General features: G+C 42.2%; 1 protein-coding gene across 4 annotated transcripts in view; it reads right to left on the minus strand.

Annotated features, from left to right (window-relative positions):
• DUSP16 (dual specificity phosphatase 16) overlaps nucleotides 1–25720 on the minus strand; it is a 98253-nt gene that overhangs the window by 30864 nt on the left and 41669 nt on the right. For all 4 annotated transcript variants that reach the window (XM_005290082.5, XM_005290086.5, XM_065570330.1 and 1 more), the window contains 2 exons: nucleotides 14662–15255; nucleotides 13262–13400 (listed from right to left, as the gene is read on the minus strand). In XM_005290082.5, the coding sequence (XP_005290139.2) occupies nucleotides 13262–13400; nucleotides 14662–14892 (370 nt within the window). In that variant the 5' untranslated portion in view covers nucleotides 14893–15255. The remainder of the gene's footprint in view (nucleotides 1–13261; nucleotides 13401–14661; nucleotides 15256–25720) is intronic.

The following is a 25720-nucleotide window of genomic DNA, read 5'->3' on the forward strand; positions in this document are numbered from 1 at the left end:
CATCCCTCCAATAAGTGCAGAAATTTGAAGGTCTTTTTAAAATGAAGGTTTTGAAAGATTACCTGTGCCCTGCAAATAAAAATATGGTAACACAGAGGAGTTCACTTCATATCAATAAACTAAATGGAAATCTGTTTCTATTCAAAGCTAAATTGCAATTTCTTATTTATTGTATGAAAAAAAAAAAAAAAAAAAAAAAGATTGCCAGTTCCAAAGGAGTACTTAATGTCAATTACTGTACTGTCAAAGTGGCTTTTCACCGCAACCTATTTGCAGAGTATGTATGGACAGACAGAAAGATGCATAATGGATTTCACTTTTCAGCACCAAATAATTGCAAAAATATGATTCAGTCTGGCAATTTTCTTTTTTGGTCTGGAGAAAGGTCTGGTCCGATAGAAGATATTAGATTGCCCCCCCCCACCCTCCCCCGCCCAAATCTGGTAAATGGATGTTGACATTAAGTCAGTTGGACTGTACCTATCTGAAAAAATAATCCACTATAGTTCATCTTTTTGTTTTGGCTCTGTAAACTTATTTACTGAGTTTGGAAGATACAGCTCTACAAGAAATTACAATTAGACATAATTGGCTAAACCTAAATCAATTCATTAGGTAGCTTGTTAGAATGAACTGGATTCTCCTCAATGAGTTCACAGTTTTAAATAAGCATCAACATCCGTTCATTTTAGGCAGCGGTCACAGCACTCTCAACAGATTGATGTACCACAGTGCATTCTAGTGCAGACTTGTTTAGTTCATTACTTGTGGCTATGATTCTCAAATGGAGTTTCTATGAAACTACGTTATGGTGCCAAAAGCCTTCAGTGGTTTAGCAGCCCAAAATGCTTGTGGGTGGCAGAAAACCCAGTTGCCTCCTCCCCCCATCCCCCAATCTTTACTGTAAAGCCAGCTTTCCTTGCATACATGCCTCCACTTCCATTCACAGACTTCTGCCAAAATCCAGTCTCCTATTTAATTACCCTGTTGCTATGGATCTGAAAAGTGGTGGCTGCTCAACCTCCCTTTGATCAAAACACTCAAGATTCCCAATACAGTTTAGATGTGTTATGATTGTTAAGGAATCCTAATACCAGAGGCATTTCAGCTCCCTTCCTAGCTAACTCAGGAAACAATATAGGGCCAAACCTAGAAGGGATGAAAAGTTTTCACAAACTCCTTCAGGTGGAGTTATTTTCCGGTTCAAATTCATTATCATCTTGGCACAAAGAGAGGCCTGTACCACACACCTTGACCACGGGGTACCTGAATGATGGGAAAGTTGGCACTACTAATTGTCACAATTAGTTTGTAGGAGAAAACTGAGACTGGTCCTTAAAACTGCTTAGTTTAACATGCAAAAGACTGAATAGGCATAGAGACAGAACTACTCTCACAATCCTAGAATTGGTCCCTCTGGGTCAGAATGGGGTAGTTTGAGAACACGGGGAAAAATATTGTTGGTTGCTGCTGCAGGTACTATATCAGTTCTGTAGACAGAGAATTTCCCTTCTCCGGGGCCATCAAACCAGCATCTTTCACTAGAGGGACAACAACCTCTATTATAAAAACAGATTCTACTAGGTTCTGGATCTACGATCTGGATTTGTAAAGTACAAATCACAGAAATGTGTAACTTAAATATTTTACCAGTACGATCTAATACCCATTTACACCATTCAAGATGAAATCCTACTGCAAAGGCATTTTAAACTAGGAAAATAAAATTAGAAGCTTCCTCTCCTCAGACTGTATTCCAGTGACTTATTTTGAGTACAGTGTATTCACACCTTAGTTCCTTCAGCTGGTTCAAGCTAGGCCTTCATACACACTTCAAGGGGTAGTGCTGACGAAAGATAACCAGGGAGATTTCAGCAAAAATTTAAACGTTGGCACGTTCTGATTAAAAATACTTAATTTACATAGTATGTTTGCTGAGAGCAGCTCAAAAGCCCTTTAATAAAGGCTCCTCACCCCTGTGAGGTAGGTGTTTATCCCCATTTTATATATGGGGGACAAAGGCACAGTGGTCACACAGGAAGTCCCTGGCAGTCAATTATAACTCAAAATCCAGAGGTCATAACTCTTGGTCTCCAGCTACCTCAAACATCCCCTTTTCACCACAAGCACAAGCTACTCATCTTCAGTTTTAAGTAATACATGGGTTAGCCCTGCCCTAACTCCTCTCTTACCTGGTCATAAAAGTGGTCAATCCCTGCTCCTGCTCTGCCAATGCCAGCTTCATTGCCCAACAGTGCAATTTCACGGTTGCCCTTTCTCCCATGCAGCCCCTTTAGCATAGAAGGAAGTTCCTGTAAAGTTCCACAAGACCACTACGCTAACCTCTTTCAAATCTTTCTGAAAAAACTCACCTCTTCTGTGATGCCTAGAAAATACTCAATGAGTAGGCAGCTGGAGGGCTGTAACCGCTGACTGTTACACTAATCAGAGTAGTCTCGCTGTTACCTTGTACTCCCCACTGTCTCTTGTATCCATCTTTTACAATCTAAGGGTACGTCCAGACTACCTGCCGGATTGGCGGGTAGCGATCTATCGGGGATCGATAGATTGCGTCTAGATGAGACGCGATTTATCGATCCCTGAACGCTCTCCCGATGACTCCGGAACTCCACCAGGGCGAGCGGCAGTAGCGGAGTCGACGGGGGAGCCGCGACCATCGATCCCACGCCGTGAGGACGGGAGATAAGTCGAAATAAGATACGTCGACTTCAGCTATGCTATTCCCGTAGCTGAAGTTGCATATCTTACATCGACACCCCACCCTCCCGCCCCAGTGTAGACCAGCCCTAAGTGTGTGACAAGAAACAATTCTTTGGGGCAGGATTAGTCTTTTCATTGAATGCATGCCTTGCATAATAGGGCCCTGTCCTCAGCTCAGACTTCTAGACATAACTACAATACAAATAAATCACAAACCACTAGACAATCCTTCCTCCTAACATCCCTTTAAAAGTTACTTTGAGAAGATTAATACATACTTCACACTAATTATTTAATGCCCTCAGTGCTTTAGTGGCTCGACAACTGAAATTTTTCCATAAGTGTCTAAAGATGAGCGCCCTTTTTAAATGAGTTGAAAACACATGGACAAAGCACAAGAAAGCAAGAGTCATGCGTGCGTGTGTTAATACCTTATCTCCTCCCAAACCAAAAAACTCCTTATTTTTGAGATTGTCAAGCAATTCAACATGAAATAGGAAAAGTTAGTAAGAAGCACAGACCGTTCCCCATATCACTTAATTTACTCCTCGCACTTCTGTCAAAGAGGAGCAACATCACAAGCTCTGAATGGAACCTAATGCTCCTCTACCAGATTTTTGACACAGAAGAACTGCAATAGAGTTGCCAACTTTCTAATTGCTGGTAACGGGACCCTCCCATCACTCGCTGGATTGTCTCAAGGAGACTGTCTACAGGTAGGAGGCAGCCCTGGCTGAGCAGGGGCTGGTGCGGGTTAATGACCCAGCCCCTCCCCCCACCCTGTGGTAACCAGACTTGTGGTTTGGGAGCCATTTATGTCACCACGTCCGGTTTTTGACTGGACTTCCTGGTCAAAAACTGGGCATCTGGCAACCTTAAATGGCATCTGGACACAGAAGCCAAAAAACAGATTGTCTGGGTAAAACCTGGCTGGGTGACAACCCTAGAAGCCCAGGAGGAGAGGAAGAGAGGAGAAATTTAATTTGGGGGAGGGTGAGAGAAAACTGACTTTTATAATGAGGCTCCCCAGTTGTGAGATGTTAAAACATCAAAGGAATTCAAGCTGTCCCTTTCTCAAACTAAGAGAGACTAAATTAATTTTAGATACCACAGTTTAGAGCAGCAGTTCTCAAACTGTGGGTCGGGACCCTATAGTGGCTTGCGACCCTGTTTTAACGAGTCGCCAGGTTTAGCATTAGACTTGCTGGGCCCAGGGCTGAAGCCTGAGCCCCACTGCCTGGGGCTGAAGCCGAAGCCTGAGCTCAGGTTACATGCCCCCTGCCTGGGTCTGAAGCCCATGGACTTCAGCTTGGGTAGGCTCAGGCTTCAGTCCCCCTTCCCGGGGTCGTGTAGCAATTTTTGTTGTCAGAAAGGGGTGGCGGTGCAATGAAGTTTGAGAACTCCTGGTTTAGAGGTGTGAATGAGGGAATTGGAACTCCAGAGAGACAACCTATTAAATGAAGTCCAAAGAAACAGCACATCCTTTTTAAAACAAAACAAGAGATTTCTCTCTTGTGAAATATTTAGCACAATATCCAGCAGTCTGACAAACACATCCTGCTGGAAAACCAAAAGTCAGATATATGGTTACATGGCAAGATTCACAGAAGAATTCCTTCCTTAGCTACTCGATTGAAACCAGAGATCAATCAGTAACAGTGTCTGTTTGAAAGGGTGGAAGGCCTGTTGGAGGAGCTCAGAGACAATGCATACTGGGGATACCCAAGAAAAGCAGTTATAAAGATTGTATCACCCTTTTTAGTGTCATTCAAACAGTCTGATTTTCCACAACCTCCCTGCCTTCCCCATCTTGGATTCTTGTTAGAGATTATCTGAGTTAAAAAGTGAGACAGAACTTCTCTTTGAAGTTTTCTTCAATATATTCTCTGCAAACATGGACAGGTGGGGAAAGAAAAACTACTCATCTTTCTGCCAGTTTCTCAGCATTGCCAAGCTTGACTTAGATAATATGCAGAGCCATTCCCAATCTCAGTGTTAAATATACATTTAAATTGATTTTAGGTCAGAAGGCATGGGAAGTGAGAGACGGTAGAGTCTAAATCCCAGGTGACAGATCAAAAACCAAGCTGCAGGCATCCACTAGAGAAGCAGCAAGAGATCATTTGACTGATAAAAGGTTTCCCACTTAACCAAAACATTTCTGGGTTGGTATTCCTTTTTTCCTCCTCAGCTAGGGCCACTTCCATTTGTAAGTTTTATAAAGTGGGACTCTAATACTCCTCGAAACAAAAAGTACATTAAAAAATTAAAGCTATGTATCAACATTTCTAATTGTTTAAATAATGTTTTGCCTGATAAGTTTGCATACGTTAGACTTGGTTATCTATTTTTATCTACCTCATTTCTATTTTCACTTGTGGATTGTTTCAGCACAATTGCTAAGACTATGTAAAAGACAAGCCTAGAACCAAAGACCATGAAAGCAAACCAGAATTTAAGAAGTTGCTGTCCTCCAAACAAGAGTTGAACTGAGACCGAGGGCGTGTGGGAGTTGTAGAGGTGCCTTATGTACCATTCAATAACAAAATTAAGCAGTATTAATATAAAAACCCATAAGTATACAAATACCTGAACGTTAGTGAAGTGGTACTTTGCTTCATGTAGTATTAGATAGTCTTCAAATTGTGGCTTATGAGTAGCACCTTCAAAATTGTGTTCCCTTTCCATGTTTTCCCGTATACGTATTAAAATGCTTATCTAAAGCTACAGCAATTTTTTCCCTGTTCATACCAAAGAAAATGAAGTGGTCAGCTTTCTGACTTGAACTTCTATGAATCTGCAATGTTTCCACCTTGTTTAAATGAACTGCAGATCTACTCAGATCATTACAATTCATGCATTCCAGCTCAGCTAAACAGGGATGCCTGCCATTTTCCATTACATAAGTTCATGCAGCAGAGCTCAGTTAGGAACACTGCCATTTCAGCAGACATTTTTTTCCTTACACTCTCCTGTTCTATCCCTTCACACAGATTTTTGTTGAGTTCTTAGCGCATATTAAAAACCAAATCCATTATATTACAGCAGTGAGTAGAAGGCTCCTAACCAGATCATGGCCCCATTGTCTGGGATGCTTTACAGCGCTCATCCTGGGGGCCTAGGCCAGCGCGTCCTATTTCTGTGTAGGGGTAACAGAGAGCATGCCCAGGAACTGTGTGCCAGAGAGGCCAAAAAAGACAGACTAAAGGGAAGCTTAAGAGCACACAGGTCTTTACCCAGGCTGTGCCAAAAGTAAAAATGTCCTCAGGAAAATATTTTCAAATAGCAATCAGGCACCTATCATATGTGCCTTTGAAAATCTCCCACTAATTCTATAACTCTTCACTCACATGAGTGGCCCTATTCATTTCAAAGATAGGTTACAATGACAGGCAGGATCTATACTGAGCTTTTTCTTAAGATTTCCTACTCTTGCACTACCGCAGATGCAGCTCCACCCGTGATAGAAATGGTGGGAGCTCTAGTGTGAACAGAGTACAGTAGAACCTCAGAGTTATGAGCAAGAGACCGATCAACCACACCCCTTATTTAGAACTGGAAGTACTGGCAGCTGCAGAGACCAAAGAAAAGACAGAGTGCAGCGTTGTGTTTAAATGTAAACTACTTAAAAAAAAAAAAAAGTTTTGACATGGTAAGAAAACTGTTTCTGTGCTTTTCATTTAAATTCAGATGGTTAAAAGAAGCATTTTTCTTCTGCACAGTAAAGTCTCAAAGCTGTATTAAGTCAATGTTCAGTTGTAAAGGTTTGAAAGAATAACCATAATGTTTTGTTCAGAGTTACAAACAACTCCATTCCCAAGGTGTTCATAATTCCGAGTTTCTACTGTACTAGTGTTTTTACTACTATCTCATCCAACTCTGCTCAGAACAAGTGTAGATGGTGGTAAAGATGCCAAAGGCCAAGCACATCTTGTTTACACAGTGTTACTGCCACCAATGGAGCTCTATGTGGCAAAGGTTGAGAATAATCTGTGAAAACAAGGCCACAGAAAAGTTTTTTGGCTCCACTTTTGTGTCTTGCATACAACTAAAATTATTCTGAATTCTCTCTTTTTCTATTGAGATGGGGCAGGTCTAGGGAGAAAACGAACAGTTACTATGCACTGGCTGTAGCATAGAATATACTTAAAAAGATACTAACTCACTGACATGCTTTTGGTGACTATCACTTGAGTAACTATCAATAAATTCTCAGACCTTGAGAATGAAACTCACAGATGCTAACAATCCAGTTGGATGAGTAGACTGAAATCATAAGTGATGCTGGTAGAAAGGTCTATAGCTAAGATTGCCCGTCACTTCTCATTATAAAACGGTTTTCAGTTTCTTATAACTTTGTCAAACTTCAGCCATTCAGGCTGAGCTTTTCCATGCCAGGCATACCTTGGGGTTTGTTTCGGGGAGGGGGAGATAGGGGAGGGGAGGAGTCTTATCAAAAACAATTCAGCCATTTCTCAGCTGAGGGAAGAATAGACTGCTTTGCCCATTTTAAAAATAACCCTTAACTGTTTGAAAAGCTCTTGCACCTTCAGGCTTCAGAGCAGAGAACTGAAGTTTGAAGGGGGCTGGCCAGAAGAAAAGGATGAGCTTTTTGCTGTCCCTGGGCGGGGGGGAGTGGTGGAGGTGGGGAGTCGGGGGCGGGGGGGAAGAGAGGAAACTGTCCAATTTTGGCCAAGTTATAAGCTTCTGGGGGGGGGGGGGGGGGGGGGAGATGGTTAGAGTTTTGCAGCTAAATTCTCCAAAAATTTTATCTGCACTGGGCATGCTCCAGCTCCTGTCTGCAGCTAACTGCACATGTTCCCTCCCAGGGCTTCAGGGGCCAAGCAGGACTCTTGCAATTGCTCCATTTAACTGCTTGAGGCCAGTGTGGTGCCAGGCACCAGAACTGAAAGCAGAGAGACCATCTGTCCTATGCTCCCAAATCTCTCCCAGTGGTGCCCATGCAACAAGGAGAAGGAGGAAGCTGCTTGGCTTGAATTCCAGAGGGGTGAGGAGCAGAAGAGTTAACACAACTAGATCACACTCCTCCGAAGAGCCTAAAATTGACCCATTGTTCCCAGGTGACACGTTCTAGCAAATAGCTGTGAAACCCACTGGCAAAGCGCATCTCCATCCCACTTCATTAGTCTATCCACATAATAGAAGACTTATCTTCTAAGACTTAAACCATTACTCAAGTGGCAGGGGACAGCTCTGGGGAACTACAGATCCTGACCCTGATGATGATCTGTGTGCGCATGGGTGAAGGAGGTGTCCAATAATACATGGAGTCACACACTGAATGAAAAAAGATACAAAAATCTGTGAATTAATCCTGTGTAGTAACTAAGGCAGAGGTCCTATGGAAAAATAGTATGGGATCATGTAATTAGCTATTGTATCATAATGTATATGTACAAGGGGGCCTAAATTAGGGTTGCACAGGTAACCTTATTTCTGGCATTTCCTAGTTACGGAATGCAACCTTAACATCCTTCTAATGTAGTGTTCTAGCACTAGTGTACATACTCTCTTATGCAAGTTTTCTATATCAGCCATACTCATGTTATGTGCAATTGTAAGATGCCAGTTATAGTGCTACATGGGTTACTCCTGAGGGCATTTTTCATCAAAATATTAAAAAATCCGCAAACAATATTTTAAAATCCTGCACATTTTTTGTCAAAATAACACTACATAATCACACCAGTTTCAATTATTTTGGTAATTTAATTCAAAATACCTTTTACAGACATATACTTGCTGACAATACAGATATACACAAATTCCCCCAGGAGCAGAGTATTAAAGAAACCCCTATGACAACCCACTTCCTGTTTCTCTGCCTCCTTCCCCTGCCCCACAAGCCCAGCAGCAGGGCCCTCACAGCCAATACACCCAACCTCCCTCCCCGTCCCCCTCAGAGCTAAGCCACAGGACCTCCCCATCCCAGATACCTGCACCCTCTCCCCCTTGCCCAGATACCCACACCCCCAACCCCCCCACAGGCCAGCCATAAGCCCCCCAGCTCAGACAACTGCTCTCCCCCTCCCTTCCCCCCGAACCCAAGGATCCTGAGGGAGAAACAGCCTGATGCTCCAGGCTTGCATGGAGTTTCCTGCACACTGCCCTCTCCTTCCCTCAATGCGCACTGGTAACTGCAGCTACCAGGAGCCTTCTATCTCCATTTTCCCTCCCCTCAGCAGTGTATGTGTGAGCTGAGCTGTGCTGGGTCCGGTGGCCCCTAGTGGTGGCTAGCAGCCCATTTCTGTGGGGGAAAGAAAATTCTGTGTGCATAACGTTAATTTCTGCAAAATTCTGCATTGCGCAGTGGCGCAGAATTCCCCCAGGAGTAATGGGCGCATCAAATGCATGTGGCAGTTCAGTGACTGACGGAAGTAAAAGTGGCCCTTGAGACTTACCACCAAAATGGGCCCTATTGCGGCCACCCTTCCTTACCCAAAAGCAATCCCAATGAAGTAACTGGAACTATGTTTGTGTCAAAGGATTACAGAATTAGGCCTGGATCTAGACATTTTTACATGTGTATAATGGATCTACTCCTGCAACAAGCAACACCACCTCAACAACAATAGTGGCTTTAAAAAAAGGTCTTGGCTAAGACACCGTCCACTTTTAAGAGGTAGGAACAGAATGTTCAAGTCACAAGTTGTTAGTTTTTTAAATCCTGATCCCATTTAAGTCAATGGGAGTTGTGCCACTGACTGCACTGGGAATAGGGATAAGCAGTGGGTGCCCATTTTTCAATATCGTGAGCACAGTAGTAAATTTAATAGCCAAAACAGATCTTTAGAATCCTAAGAATGTTGCCTACAAGATTAAGTGTTTTTACTAGGTCAAATCAAGGGTTTTAGCTAATAGTGTCCCTTTAAGGAGCTTTCCATCTGTAATTTCAATTAAAAGTAATCTTCAAGGGGGAGCGTGCCTTTATATTAAGCCTCAATTTAAAAAAACAAAACAAGAAAAAAAAACCCACCTCATTGAGCACTCAGTAATGGGGATCAGTGAGATCACTCCCAAGAAGTCTATTAACTGTTGTTGAGACTTGGTTGTTTCCTCCCACAAAACACATTTATTTCAGGTCATTGTTGTAAATAAGCTACACAGTGATTAAGAAAAACCTTTAGACTTAAAGTTTTTCCTTTCTGCAAAGTGCAGTGACCCCTAAACTCATTATTAGCCATAAATGTTATACAAGGATTTGTCATCAACTTGCTGAAAGAACAAATTGTATCCAGTCTTCTACAGAGCAAGGCACCATCAAGCTATTGCTTTTTTTTTTTTAAAGCTAAATTTTACACTAATTTTTTTTTTTTTTTTAAACAGGCAAAAAGAGATTCATTCCTTTAGACTCATACTTAAAATACTCTCAAGCAGGAAAGGCAACTTTTCTAAGATTACATTTCCTACTGTGGCCTAATCTATAGCCCTGTCCACCACTTGTGTAAGACTTGCTCCTTTTTTAGTTACAAACCTTCTATTAAAAATAAATAGAATTTTAGACTGGGCAAGATATTTTCCTACACAGATACTAAAAACAGGAAGTTGGATATAAAAGAAGGAAACTTGGCAATGAAGCAGTGTACTTTGAGTATACAAATAGTTATATCAATTTTTTTTTCATAGTCGTTTCTTATTTGGCTCATCTTTCCTGAAATAGCACAGTTATTAATCTACTACATGTAGTAAATATTTCCACCTCTCAATTATGTTTATACTTTGCAACCACAAAAACCAGATTATCCCCACTTTACATGAGGGTGAATCTACAGCCTCACCTTCACTAAGAAAAAAGGTTTTTAAATACATGTTAAAGTATATATTGTCCTGTCTACACTAGGGTAGTCACACATTAGCTGGTCGGGACTCAACTTTAGTGGGGAGCCTAGGTTTACATTGATCAGCTAACACTTTAATAGTTTAGACCAGGCCAGGCAAGTTTTAATTTAAAACCCGTAACTAGCATGCCAATAATAAACGTTTATTCCTAGTGGAGGTCATGTTTACACAAGTGGGATTTGCCCTGGCCATGGAGAGTTGGGGTGCTTTCCCTCTGCACTATCACTCACTCGTCACCTAGACGTCACAGAAGAGTCTATGTGGCTGCTCTTTGGGGTCTTCTCTCCATGGAGATTAGGAGGCACATGGAGGATGTGGGTGGGAGCAGAGCAGGAGACTGAACATTCTCCCCTGCTCAGCACCCAGCTTTCCGTCCTCTCTTTAAAAAAAAAAAAAAAACACACTGCTGTTTCCAAAGCAGTACTGAGTCCTACTGCACCTCCATCACAGCTGACACAAGCGATATCACCAGTAGGAAAACAACAACAGATGCACAGAGTGTCAATCGCCACAGAACTTAGGTGTCTTTTCCTCACTGATCCCATGACTGATCTCCCCACTCCCATTAGAGGATGATGGTTCCCTGAAAATGCTGGGAGGTGAGCCTCATGGAATTTTCTCTGGCCGCCTCCTTCAGGTTCCTCTGCAGGTGATCTGTCCCTTAGTTATTATGGAGCTGTATGGCATTTCTAGGAGTAAGAATTTGGTACGTCTTCCCTCTGGGTGCATTAAGTATGACTACTTTGTATTGTGGCATGATGCAACAGTCCAGTATATGTTAAAAAAAAAAAGGAAGCACCCTCAACATAGCCAGTTGGACAGGTTAGACACTTGTAACATTTGATCAGAAAAAGGATTTCATGATGTGGCATGAACTGCTTCTAACAAGTCCATTGTAAACAAAAACAGTTTCAATTTTAATAAAGCATTAGTCACATATCTCAGCATTTCTCAATAAATGTATCCAGTGCCCTGAGGGTAAAACTATTCCTGTTTACTGAGCTGAGGGGGTGGGGGGTCTCATACACAAGAAGAATTATTTGGCTGTAGAGACTGAAACTAAAGCTCAGAAGTATAACTCTTTATAAGACAGTCAAGAAGTAAAAACTAGTCTCCGAGCACTCAGACACAGTTAAACAAGTCTACTCTGTGTCTGTGCATAGCTCCCACTGAAGTCAAATAACTATAACTTCATTTTGCTTCAAGCACTGGAGACTTTTCACTGCATCAATAGCAACAGGCATTTAGTTGAGTTTCTCTCTGTTGGAAGATCTCCCTGAGATCCCCACACCCCGCTTTCAAATTGCCAACTCTAATTTTCTCAGTTTCTATCAGCAACCAAAGCAATTCACCACCACTGTTGGATGAAGTCACTGAAAAACCTCAAATGCAGCCTCCTGCTACAAGGAAACATTTCTTTAGAATTTCTTCCCTTTCCCCCTTCCCTCTGCATTCCATTTTCTTATAACCATTTTCTCCTTAATTTCTATGCACTTTTCCCTTCCCAATGACTCAAGTAATTTCTTTGAGGGTTTTTGTTGTTTTTGGAGGGCAGGTTTCTAAAATTTTTCCTCCCCTGCCAAAGAAGCCCTGCAAACTTTTCTTTCAGCTCCCTTCTCCTTAGCCTACCAACTCTTCTCCTTAATCTGCCCAAGTGAAGGATGTGGGTTCTAGAGTAGGAGATACAAGCCGCATCTCCAAAAGCTGAGTGTGCTGTATCCACGGTGTTGCTGACTCCTATTTGGCCCAGAGATCAAACTCAGTCCTATACTGATGTGTGTGCACCTCCTATTGGTCCACTTACCCTACACAGTCAGTCCCCTCCTTTCATTGGAGTTACTTTCAATGGGTTATGTGGACTGCATCCAATACTACCTGTATGGCCCTGAGGATGTCACATGGGCTGCAGCTCTGTGCTGACTGGGCCGCAAGTGGCCCTCAGGCTGCAGGTTGAGAACCACTGCTATATACAGTTCTCTCTTCCTCCCACCACTGGCTTCACTTTATCGTCCTTCACTTGGTATCACATGTGTCTGCTGCATTTTCTTCTGAATAGGAGAACCTGCTGCCCCTCCATTTCAACCCTCCCCCCATAAAACACCCCAAACAAAAACTAACCCTGTATTATAGGGTCTCAGCTTTCTGTTTCTCAGAGAATTGAGAGCAGGGGAAAGGGGAGAGAACAGATTTAAAAACTACACAAGACTGAGAATATGGTGCTTATTTCCACACAGTGTGGACATTTTAGTTCTATGCTCCGATTCAGCAATGGAGGGACATTCCTTCCCCCCACCCCCCAAGTGTATACAAGGCTTTAAGAGCCAGGAACTGCATTCCTAAAGCTGCTTCAGGGTCAAATATAATCAGCATTTCTAGGTCAAAAGCCTAGGACCAAATTCTGATTTTACAGAGCCAGAATACTGTAAAGAGCCCTAGTGTAAACAGAAGTCAGGACCTTAAGCTTTATAGAGATGCTTGCATGTGCAGCATATACATCTGCACATAGTACTGTAACTAGTTTTAAACCCTACAGTTACATGTATAAACTGAAGTGAACCGACTACAGCAGGTTCAGTACAACACTTTTCTTAATACATGCAAAAAAGCAAAAAAGTGTGCACTCTCTCTACATATAAAGAATTACACCCTCCCTTGCTCAAGTGATTTTCTTGCATCCTACCTGAAAGCAGGTGTACAGAGTTGAAATTGTTCTCCAACTTGCCCAGTAGTACAGTAAGAAAGCATTCAGATGATAGAGAGGCAACATCCTTGGAACTTTGATCATATACCACCACCTCCTGCTTGCAATCAATCTCAATCTGAAAAGCAAATAATTGCAGATAAGGGAAAGGATAGGAAACCTTCCCCCTTACCAAACAGAATTAAGAGACCCTACATATTTACTGTACAGTGGTTCCAGTATCTGGATTTTACATACAGGTTTAAACAAAACTAACATTTTTAGACCTCTTATTAGACCTGACTGTACTGTATCCCTTCGGGGTTTAGTAAATGGAATATCTGATCAGGGCTGAAGCTTGTTGCATGAGGTTCATCCACTGGGCAAATCTAAGCCACTTTAAAAAAAGTTTACCTGAAATTAAGGTGTTTTGCATTCAAATGTAAAGCAACAAACCTTTAGTTTGGGAGAAGAAACTATTTATCTAACCAAAAGACCTTGAACTGCTACAAGTATATTTTATTACATCTATAAAATTTGATTAACTTTTTTGAAAATTAGACTTTCCAGATTACACCATGTATAAAATGTCAACCTGAGGCAAAAAGTTTATGCAGACAGTCACTCTCTTCCCCTCCCCCCCCCCCCCCCCGCCATCTTTTCTGCCCAACCCAAAATATTTTGGAAAAACATTAAACAGACCTCTTAAATAAAATCCACAAATAGATTCACGTAAGTTACACTTCAAATTCTCTCTCATTGGCCTAATTCTGAAATGCTTACCTTTTCAATCCAAACAAAAGATATTTCACAGTTACCCAGAATGGGTGGGTTTTTTCTAATTTACACATTTCCTTCCACAACATACAGGGAAACCCCTTAATAAGCAATCCTTGCTGCCTGAAAAAAGACCATCCCAAACAATCCTTGAAAGTATTAAATATAGTTCTCTTCCACATGTATAAGAAAACAACTTCCAACAACTGGATTTTTGTGTTGGTCTCTCGAGGGGCTCCTTACCATGGGATTCATTGTATTTCATACACCAAGATGTTTGAAGTTTAATTTGCAAAAACATACTTGAAATATGAATTAACAACATATAAAGGACCATACTACATGAAAAACCCTTAAGAGGGTTATAGAAAAGCAAACTGATGGGGAGTTTTATTTGAGTAATCTTAAATTCTTAAACATTACTGTATCGCCTATAGCATAATTTCACCAATATAGCTTATTTACTGTCGCTCCTGGGAAGTAGATAATAAAGTTGTGGAAGACTGCAGTTCATCGTTACTCATTTCACTACAATGCAAGTTAATTTTATTTTAAAGTTTTACTTCCACACCACCTTAAAATAAAATAAAAAAAATAATAAAAAAGGCAAAAACCATCCTTACCTTGTGTTTTGCTGAATGCTGAATGAGTTCTGTAATCAACACTTTGTCCTGCTGCAGCCTCCGCTTCATAAGCTTGGAGCAGTTGATATTGATAGCATCCAAGATGTGGGATGTATTGTATTCCACAAAGGGACGGCTATCAATCAGTAGCAATTTTTCTGTGCCACTTTCCAGTAAAGCCACCAACCTCTCAGCAACCATGAGTTGAGTCCTGATCATCTCATCAGCCATGACAACAATAAGGCCTCTTTTACCACCTCCCTCTCTAATTTGCAGAGATGATGTAATGGCTATGTACTCAAAGGCTTAGCCACTCCATTGTACTGAAAGTGTATGAGGTCATGCTGGTAGTGACTGGCAAAAGAAAAGTTAAACCCATTTTCAGAAAGAGCCCTCCATGTGAATGTCTCCTTCTGCTTCCAGTTGATGCGCTGTTACAAAGGACTCATTCCACAAAGCAGCCCCTCACATCTGATTCATCAGGAGACGACTATGGAGTAGCCATTTCACAATTCAAACAAAAGATGCTTTTGGGCTGCCACTGCATTACATCATTCTTTACCTATGCTCCCAGCTTTGCACCGGACTGAGGGCCTAGAAGACAAAGAAAGAAAGAAAAAAGAAAAGCACGCTTGCAGTATACAGTATTTGACATTATCACAATCTAGCCCATGCTCTGTGGACATTACATTTTTAATATACACTTGAAACTTCACATTTTCTTTGCTGTACATTCCAAAGAGCTAGGGGTAATATCTGGAAGTGTGGGCTTTGACTCTTTTCTGACTCTACTCCAACTATCCCAGCTGTACAATTACCCTGTTGGGGCAAATACAGTCAGTCTTAACTGAAGAATTTTGTTGCCACTGGAACAATCTCTTTGTAAGACTGTGCATTAGAATAGAATTATGCGACACTGCTCTAAGCAGTGGTGTTCCTGTTCAAAGTACTCCTGTTCTTTTTGCGGATACAGACTAACACGGCTGCTACTCTGAAATCTTCTAGGTGTGTTGCAGCAGATTTAGTGAGAAGATCGACAATTTATCAGGGAAATGTAAGAGCTTGATGCTTTGAAAAGGATTTTTTGTGTGAGCTTGTGCACTGTCTTTCTTGGAAATTTCACCTTAAGGTGAGGGCAAAAATTTGAGTGGAAATTATCAGGAGCTAAAATGGAATATCGTCTCCCCTGGTTGGAGAATGTGGGTGAAGAGAACACACAAGCAACATGCTGTCTTCAGGACCCAAACTTTTTGATTTATCATTCAACATACAGTACCAATGACATAAGTCTTGTCTACGCTAGAGAAATTCACCATGCTAAGCCCTGTTTGTTCAGTCTAATTGGAGCACTTGTGAGAGGTGTGTTACAAACAGTTTACATGCATGCTAAATACCATTTAGAGGGGACTTCAGCAGAGCTAAATACTGACTTAACCTGAACCAATCCAGCTTAAACAGTTTTAGTGCCAGAGTGGTGGACAAACTAGATGAAATGGTTCAACTTGTCCTCCCAATACAGTCACTCAATCAGTTGCTTTTTGAAGTCTCCCAGAGGACACTGCTTCTGGAACCTATGGGATATGTACTCAGAGGGCAGAGCAACCGACACAGTTTAGGGTTAACAAACAAGGGCAAACCTGCCAGAAATTCAGCATGGCTAGCAGGACCACAAAGGGCATGTCTATACTGAAATTAAAAACCCACAGCTTGAACTAAGGGGCTGTTTAATCGCAGTGTAGATGTTCAAGTCCCAGAGCTCCGGCTGCAGCCTGAGCTTGAATGTCTACACTGCAATTAAACAGCCCCTTAGCCCGAGCCAGCTGGCATGGGCCCTCCACAGGTGTCTAATTGCAGTGTAGACATATCCAAAATGAACCATTTGTTTTTAAATCTGTGCAATATATCCTTCTCAGATACAAGTGGTTGCATTCTCTAGTTTATATGTGGTTCTGCAGTGTAGTGCTGCTGTTTTCTGTTGTTTAGGGAAATGTCTTGTATGTAAAACTGAAGTATCGTTTTGACACAAAGCAAAGTACAAATCCAGCAGCTCTGTCATGTCAACTAGCTATAGCCTAGGCTTGTAGCATCTGACCTGCAAACAGGCAATCTTAATTTGCTAGTGGTTGTACCAGACTGATGATACACGAGCAGGATAATCCAACCAGCAGGATTGTTAGAGAAAAGGAGCAGAGGGAAGAGGTTTAAAAAAAAAAAAAAAATTGAAATCCTCATAACGATCAGTCTCTTAGGGCAGAGGTGGGCAAACTACGGCCCACAGGCCACATCTGGCCCACAGGGCCATCCTGTCCGGCCTCTGAACTCCCAGCCGGGGAGGCTACTCCTCAGCCCCTCCCCTGCTGTCCCCCCCGCAGCCTCAGCACACTGCGCCGCCAGCACTCTGGCCCACCGCTCCTGCCGGGCAGTGGGGCGGTGTGGCTGGCTCTGGCATGGTAAGGGGGCGGGGGATTCCAGGGGGCAGTCAGGAGACATGGAGCAGGGGGCGGTTGGATGGGGCGGAGGTTCTGAGAGGGGGCGGTCAGGGGACAGGAGTGGGGGTTGGATAGGCGTAGAATCCCAGGGGGCTTGTCAGGAGGTGGGGGTGTGGATAGGGGTGGGGGAGGTCAGGGGACTGGGAGCAGGGGGGTTGGTTGGGGGGGGTGGGGCTCTGGGGGGGCAGTTAGGGGCAGGGGCGGTGAGGGGACAAGAAGTGGGGGGGAGGTTGGATGGGTCAGAGGTTCTGAGGGGGGCAATCAGGAGGTGGGACGTGGGAGGGGGCAGATAAGGGGCGGGGGCCAGGCTGTTTGGGGAGGCACAGACTTCCCTACCCAGCCCTCCATACAGTTTTGCAACCCCAACGTCGCCCTCGGGCCAAAAAGTTTGTCCACCCCGTCTTAGGGGGATACAAATTAAGCATTGAAACATTTCTATAAACTTCAAATCACTAATTTTTTTTTGCGGGGGGGGGGGAAAGCGGGGGGGGGAATTGAAATTTAATACACAATGCACATGCAAAGATAAGAGGCTTTGAACACAAACCCATCTGCAATACTAAGTTGTTGGATTTTTTAAAAGAAAAATCTAAAAGAAATTTGAGGTAAGTATTCATCTAAATCTATCCATAATACGTCCAGGGTAGAACACATATCTCTTACAGCCCTAATCCTGAACTACAAAACAGTGCTGAGATAGGGATGGGCCTGCAGACTTCCCAGGGCAGAATCAGGGTCTAAAGTAGCACATGCACCTTGGTCTGCAAGCATAACGAACACAACACGGGTTCCAATTGTGTAAGGTGGTGAGTGCTTTTAAATCCCACTGATTACAAGTGGAATTAAAGGAGCTCAGCACCCTGCAGGAGGCACTTAACACCTTGCGGAGTCAAGTCTGAAGAAAACAACATCTTCATTGTGATAAGCTCATGAATTCAAATGAATTCAGAAATGGTTGTATACATGGCTTCGGTTATAGTAACAGGTCATTTGTGTTTAGCAGTGGGAAATCCCACAGCAGTAGGTGTTCTATTAATTAGATAATTATTCTTCAAACACATCCACCCCCATCCCATATATCTAAGCTCAATTCAGAAAAGTGAACAAGGTTCATTCTGACAGAAAGAGTTAGTCTTAAACACACACACACACACACACACACACACACACACACCCCAACCCTAGGATAAATAACTTGTTTCATGTTTTAAAGAGAACAGCATTGCATTTACCAGCACAAGAAAAATGCCAGACTTTTACATAAGCAGTCACTGGGTTGATAAAATGTTGTTCATCTATTTGCCAAGACCCCACTGCTTACTGGCAAGTTGCCACCATTTCTATTCAGACCTAGTGAAATACATATTTCTCCAGAGGCCAAAATAAGTAGTGGGGAAAATTACAACAGCAGACCTTTAGGAACTAGTGAAATCCTATCTATGCAATCTGACTGGCAGATGCTTTTCCTAAATAGAATATTCACTATTAAGTACACGCTTATTTTAAAAGTAGGCTGAAGGGAATAAAAAAAGCTAAACTAGTTAACAGGCTTTAAACTATCTAGTTATAAAAGAACAAAGCATGGCTGGAACTTGTTAGCCTAATGAGTTATGCCTAATTTCTAAAACCAGCAAGAAAAAAAACTATTTTTAGATTTTTATTAATATATTGTACCCTAAATTTTGGATTCACCTCTCTGTACCCAGACATTCTAGAGCCTGATCCAAAGGCTGATGAAGTCAATGGGTGCCTTTCCACTAGCTACAATGGGATTTGGATCATGCCCTTACTGAGATAGACCTTCTGCTTGGATAAGTAACGGGCTGAGTTTAAGTCTGAATAACAAGAAGAAATACAGTAGGTAAGAAGTTTCATGAACTTTCAACATTCTTAATTTTACTGATTTACAAATGTTTAAAAACATTCCTTCAGAAAAGGATTATTAATTAAATTAGGAGGCTATGAAAAAGAAAAATATTCCCAGGCAATTTATTCCATCTTGCTGACTCAGTCAGCCCCTTCTCTCACAGTGTGAGTTTTTCTAAAGCCACAAATTCTTCTTAAAGACCCAAAAAATCTGATAGTAGGGACTCCCCTCCATCCCTCCATCCCCCCCCCTTTTTTATTTATTTATTAAATAAAGAGGCATGTCTCTCGGAGTCCTTTTAGTACATTTTCTAATACAGTTTTGTAATCTGCAAACTTCTGGCTGTGTTTACATAGTAGTAATTTGAATGTTACAAGCACTTTGACTTTAGTTTTGTCTCATTTGTACGGTTGCCAGTTTCACGTACTAAATTGCATCATGGAGTGACTCACTGTCAATTCGTTGTGCTCCACTGCAACATAAGTGACAACGTCATGAGGCTGCACTTAATTGCAGTATCATAAGCAGGCCATTATATTGCTGATCTTTGGACCAGGAAACATCTTAGAAAATCCAAGTTACAGGATGATCACAGGTATTGAAGTTAGCTGGAACTACAAAACATCAGCCAGTTATGAGGCTGTTGCATTAAGTTGTCAACATGGAAGGTCACCATACTGTGACAGATTTCAGAGTAGCAGCCGTGTTAGTCTGTATTCGCAAAAAGAACAGGAGTACTTGTGGCACCTTTGAGACTAACAAATTTATTTGAGCATAAGCTTTCATGGGCTACAGCCTGCTTCTTCAGATGCATAGACTGGAACATATAGAAAGGATATATATATACACATACAGAACATGAAAAAGTGGAAGTAGCCATATCAACTCTAAGAGGCTAATTAATTAAGAGGAGCTATAACCAGCAGGAGAAAAAAAAATAAAATAAAAAAATCTTATAGTGATAATCAAGATGGGCCATTGCAGACAGTCGACAAGGGGTGTGAGAATACTTAACATGGGGGAAATAGATGTTTTTCCCCTCCTGCTGATTGTAGCTCATCTTAATTAGCCTCTTAGAGTTGATATGGCTACTTCCACCTTTTCATGTTCTGTATATGTATATTTTATATATATATCCTTACTATATGTTCCAGTCTAGGCATCTGAAGAAGCGGGCTGTAGCCCACGAAAGCTTATGCTCAAATAAATGTGTTAGTCTCAAAGGTGCCACAAGTACTCCTGGTCTTTTTACCATATTGTGAGTTTTTCCTCACAAATAAATTGGGATGTCCAACATTGCTTATTAGTTACTACTCATTTGAAAGATAAATAATAAATAGTATTTAATAATAATAAAAACAAAAGGAAAAAACAATTTGAAATTTAGTCAATAAAAACAAAAACAAAAAAAAAGTCAGAGTGACTGTTTTATACACCTGCCCCGGAGTTCTTCTGACAATCTTTATGGGTTTTACAGGGTTTTTTGTTTGTTTTTAGCGTCTGCCCATGTAACCTAAATTTGCAGCCCTTCAGCATATGTACGACTCAGGTTTTTAATTCCATGATCACATATCATTCACCCCTCCCCATAGAACCCTTCCCTCATTCCGTGAGCAAGTTGAATGCACAAGGAGGCAGAATTAAGGTTGCACAGACCATTGTAAATCTGACATCTAACTTTCTAGTGCTTGTCTTTGCAATCAAAGTACTCCACAGTTTTTAATACTGCATTTTAAAACACTTCAGATTAACGTCTACCACTTTCTAGAAGAATTCTTTGAGTCAGAGCTGTGAAGTTTCTTTCCTCCCCTAAAATGTATACCCATTCACAAAATATCTCAGCCTCTCTCAAAGGCCCCAAATTATAACTATTCTGGCCAAAGCGGATTCCTTTTAAAAAAGTGCTCCTTCTGATTTCAGCTGATTCTTTAAGTGGGGAGAAGCGAGTACTGTAAGGACTGATCTTGTGATCTCCACAGCATTTCCAGCATAGGTAGTAAAGTACGTAAATTGAACCTGGGTTTGTTGCATAGCAATGGCACTACCTGAACACTACTCATGTTAGTAATAATTAGTTTACTACTTCAGCAAAAGAACTAGGAAGTATTTTCCACTGCATGCATCCGATGAAGTGGGTTTTAGCCCACAAAAGCTTATGCTTAAATAGATTTGTTAGTGTCTAAGGTGCCACAAGTACTCCTTGTTCTTTTTGCTGATACACACTAACACAGCTACCACTCTGAAACCTTTACTACTTCAGTGATGCCTGCTATACCAGGTACTGCCGTGCTGCCGGCTCTAAACGATACCTTTTTACTGAAGTGACAAGGTTCCACTGAAATGTTGGTACTAAAGCTTCTGTATTACTCTGAGGAGATCTGAAAATGTAGGCACCCCACGTGAGAGAGATTCAACTTTCAGAATGCTGGTACTCATTTCCAGCAAAAAACCCCAAACCCACACACAAAGCGAAGCTGCTTAAAGTACATCACATCGGATACCCAAACCCCACCCCCAAAATTGCTCATGTGGTAGAACTGTGTAAGGAAGACATTTCAAAATGATGGTTTTAAAAAAGAGTGGATTTTCTCCTGTTGCTGTTTGCAAAAAGATTAAGAAAAAAAAAAAATCTGAGGTTTAGTCTTGGTCATGGACCCAAACAAAATAATATATTGGCAGAGGTCAAGCATCTATAGGTCATAGGATAAATTCTACTTTCTGCAACCTGTTTTACAAGTTCTCGCCTACCCACGTGATCAATAGCATTCTAAAGAGATTATCTGGAGACTGAACAAGACATTCTCAAGGCAAAAACCTTTGCTGTTTAAGCAAAACTGCATCAGAATCAAGTTTAAAATTATGGGCCATTTACCAACTAGAGGTCTCCCCACACTGACCGCAAAAAAAAGGAAACAAAATTGTTCTGGAAAGGAGTCTATTACCCATACAGTTGGAGCTATATTGCAATTCAAGACCAACAGAACAACAGTAAACAGCTAGATCTAATTGTTACCTACCAGTAGTGAGAAGCTATATGTATGTAGGGGAGGGATGGATAATTTACAGTGAGAAGTGGGGCATAAGGGATCCTGCTCACAGTGAAGTCCTGTGGGGACACCCCCATCAACTTCAATCAATAATGCAAGACCAAACCTATTAACTCTATAGGCCAGCTGCGTAAAATAACAGAAAGTCTGTATGTCACGTACGTAACTCATGCTAACAAGTTATGGTTCTCCATTTCCTCCCTAGTACCTAGACCAAAGGTGGGCAAACTACAGCTTGCAGGCCACATCCAGCCCGGGGGACCGTCCTGCCTGGCCCTTGAGCTCCCAGCCGTGGAGGCTGTCCCCAGCCCCTCCCCCACAGCCTCAGCTCGCTGTGCCATCAGTGCTCTGGGCTGTGAATTCCTTCCGGGCAGCATGGCTGTAAGAGCTGCCAGGGTGTAGGGTATTAAATTGCTCCCCGTAGGAATGTGCTACTTACGGAGCACCAGGACTGGCAGCTGTAAATAGTACACCGTAAGTAGCACATTCCTACGGGGAGCAATTTAATACACTACATGTGGGGAGGGAAGGATGTGCCTCCCCAAACAACCTGGCCCCTGCCCCCTATCCACCTCCTCCCACTTCCCGCCACCTGACTCCCGACCCATCCAACCCCCTCCCGCCCCGCTCCTTGTTCCCTGACCGGGACCCCCCGGTTCCCCCACAGAATCCCACCCCCTATCCAATACCCCCTGCTCCCTGACCCCTATCCAACGCCCCCATCCCCTGACTGCCTCCCCCCTGAACCTCCACCCCATCCAACTGCCCCCCGATCCCTGACCGCTCGCAACTCTCCCACACCCACACCCACCCCTTTACCATGCCGCTCAGAGCACCAGGACTGGCAGCTGTAAGTAGTACACCATAAGTAGCACATTCCTACAGGGAGCAAATACAATACACTACACCGGCCCTCCATACATTTTTGGAACCCTGATGTGGCCCTCGGGCCAAAAAGTTTGCCCACCCCTGCCCTTCTGCGTGGTCTAGGCATGTCTATACTGCAGCCGGAAAGTGAGCCTCCCAGCTCGGATAGACAAACTTGTACTAGCTCCAATGGGAGCTACAGCACTAAAAACAGCAGCAGCATGGGCATTGTGGCTCAGGAGGCAGGTTGGGGTCTCAAGCCCATCCAACTCCCCAATCTGAGTTTGTGTGGGCTAGCCCAAGTCTCTGCTGGAGCCACAACGTCCATACTGCAGTGTAGATGAACCCATAGACTCATGCTCATGTTTTTACACCTACAGACCCTGGGTTCAATAACTGCAGATGACCCAAGCAGCACCATTGTTACTCAGACTCACCTCTTAAGAGCACAAAAACGGCCATACTGGGACAGACTAATGGTCCATCTAAGTATCCTGTCTCGGACGGTGGCCAGTGCCAGATGCTTCAGAGAGAATGAATACAACAGGACAACTTAAGATTTAAGATCAACACAGAGCATGGGGAAAAAAAATAGGTTTTACACTACTCCACTAGGGCATTCTAAATTGGTCTAATGGTAAAGAGCAGTGAGGAAGACAATGAGATAGAGAGGACCTCAAGTAAAAATTTTCAAAAGCATCTCAGGCCCACAGAACCAAAGTACTATTTTCAAGAGTGACTTAGGCACTTGTGAAAGTTTTATCTCAGTGCTCAACCACATGCTCCTGCCTGCCCTTCCTCCAGTCTATCTGCAATTCATGTCTGTAACCATCTAGAGCCAGAATGCAAGTGCATTATTGTCTCTGTCTTACTAAAGTGGTATGGTTTGTATGAACAGAGGGTGCCTATAAGTGAAAATTTGACCCTGTGCATTTTATTTAGTTTTTTTTTTTTTTAATTAATACTTCCCCCTTTTGGCTGATTTTGCAGTGAAACCCAGGATGTTTGCCCAACTCTAATGCAGGTAGCATGCATTTTTGATTACCTGATAAACAGAATGCTTGTTTATAGAATCATAGAATATCAGAGTTGGAAGGGACCTCAAGAGGTCATCTAGTCCAACCCCCTGCTCAAAGCAGGACCAATTCCCAGCTAAATCATCCCAGCCAGGGCTTTGTCAAGCCGGGCCTTAAAAACCTCCAAGGAAGGAGACTCCACCACCTCCCTAGGTTATGATAGAGGGAAGTGCAATTCATTGCAAACATGCATTAGAGACAGTTTTCCGTCAATGCATCATTGCTCAGCAAATTGTTCTTCATGCTATTTGATCAGTAATTGCTAGTAGTTGTGATTAGTAGTTTTAAATGAGTTTTGGATAAATTTTGTTCTGCCCAGCTCAGACCGGGATGGAGGAAAAGCACCTCCTTTGCACAAATAAACCTGTAGAACATATCTGAAATTTATATTTTAAAATTATAGTTTTTATTCCTGACTCTACTGCCAATAAATGATCATATTCTAGAGCATCACATCAGTGATTAATGAAGTTCTCGTCCAAATTTTTGAATCGATATAGAAAGCAGAATAGAAACATTTAAAAAGACCTCTTACAATCTATTTTTTATTTTGGGTATTTATTGGAAATGTAGTTAGTCGCATACGCTGCTGTCTGAAGCCCCAAACAATGTCATTTTTCAGAAAGCATGCCTTATCAGCACTAACTGGAAACAAACCTTAAACCTGGCGCTAGATTTTTTTAAAAGTATTTAGGCCTTAACAATGCAAAGTGCCTTTTCCTGTGTAGAGCTGATTTTTTGGGTTCGCTGGCAGCTTCAGCAATTGGAACACAAATTGGTGTGGATCAAACTGAAGCTTTTTGGAATTCTCATTTATTCTGGGGTGGGGCTTGCTCCCTCTCTCCTGTTGAAGCTGTTCCGCTTTGTATAGAATACATGGAGTACTGGACACCCAGGTTCCAGGCTCTGCTCCAATTAATATTTATGTATTTTTTTAAAGAGTAGAACAGCTTCAGCGGGAGAGACTAAGAGGGACTCACCTCAGAATAGCTGGAGCAGGGACTTGAGCCCAGTTTTCCCTCATCCAGGTGAATGCCATAATCACAGGGCTGTTTGGTAAAAGGGGGTACCTCACCTCCACCACTACCATTTCCTACATTTTGTAAATAGCGCATAAATCCCCTAGCCTGGGGGGGGGGGGGAACAAAAGCTTTGATAGTGGTTCGTTTTGACACTAACAGTTCTGAATGTTTTTTTTTTCGTTTTGACCAAACCAATTGCCACAAGTGACACGAATTTGTGAACTGTTTCATTTGACCTGGATCAGCTGAAAAGTTTCACTCAGATTCACACTCAGATCACCTTGTGGTCTATAGTCTGCAAAGTCTTGCCCTTTATTTTCAAAATACATGTCTCATTTGATTTCTGCACTGAAGTGCTTTTCACGACCAGCAGATTCAGACAGCTGAGCTAAGCAAGATGGGTGGGGTTTACTTTTAAGCAACGGTGGGATATTGCGCACTATACAAGTGTCATTTAAAACAATGTTCACAAGTGACAGTGTGCTTCTCAACAACTGGTTGTTACTGTCCTATTTATCTCTCAATCCACGTGTAATGTTATTGAGAGGCCTCCTAATGCACTAATACCAACTCAGAGTGGCCTTAATTGATGATCATCACTTGCTCTTGTTGAGAAGTCAAGCTGTTTATTTCATTCCAAAGATCAATTAGGCTTATTTACAATGTTTATTATAGCAGAGAAACCTGATTG

This window comes from Chrysemys picta, chromosome 1, assembly GCF_011386835.1.
Source record: "Chrysemys picta bellii isolate R12L10 chromosome 1, ASM1138683v2, whole genome shotgun sequence".
Lineage (NCBI taxonomy): Eukaryota > Metazoa > Chordata > Testudines > Emydidae > Chrysemys > Chrysemys picta.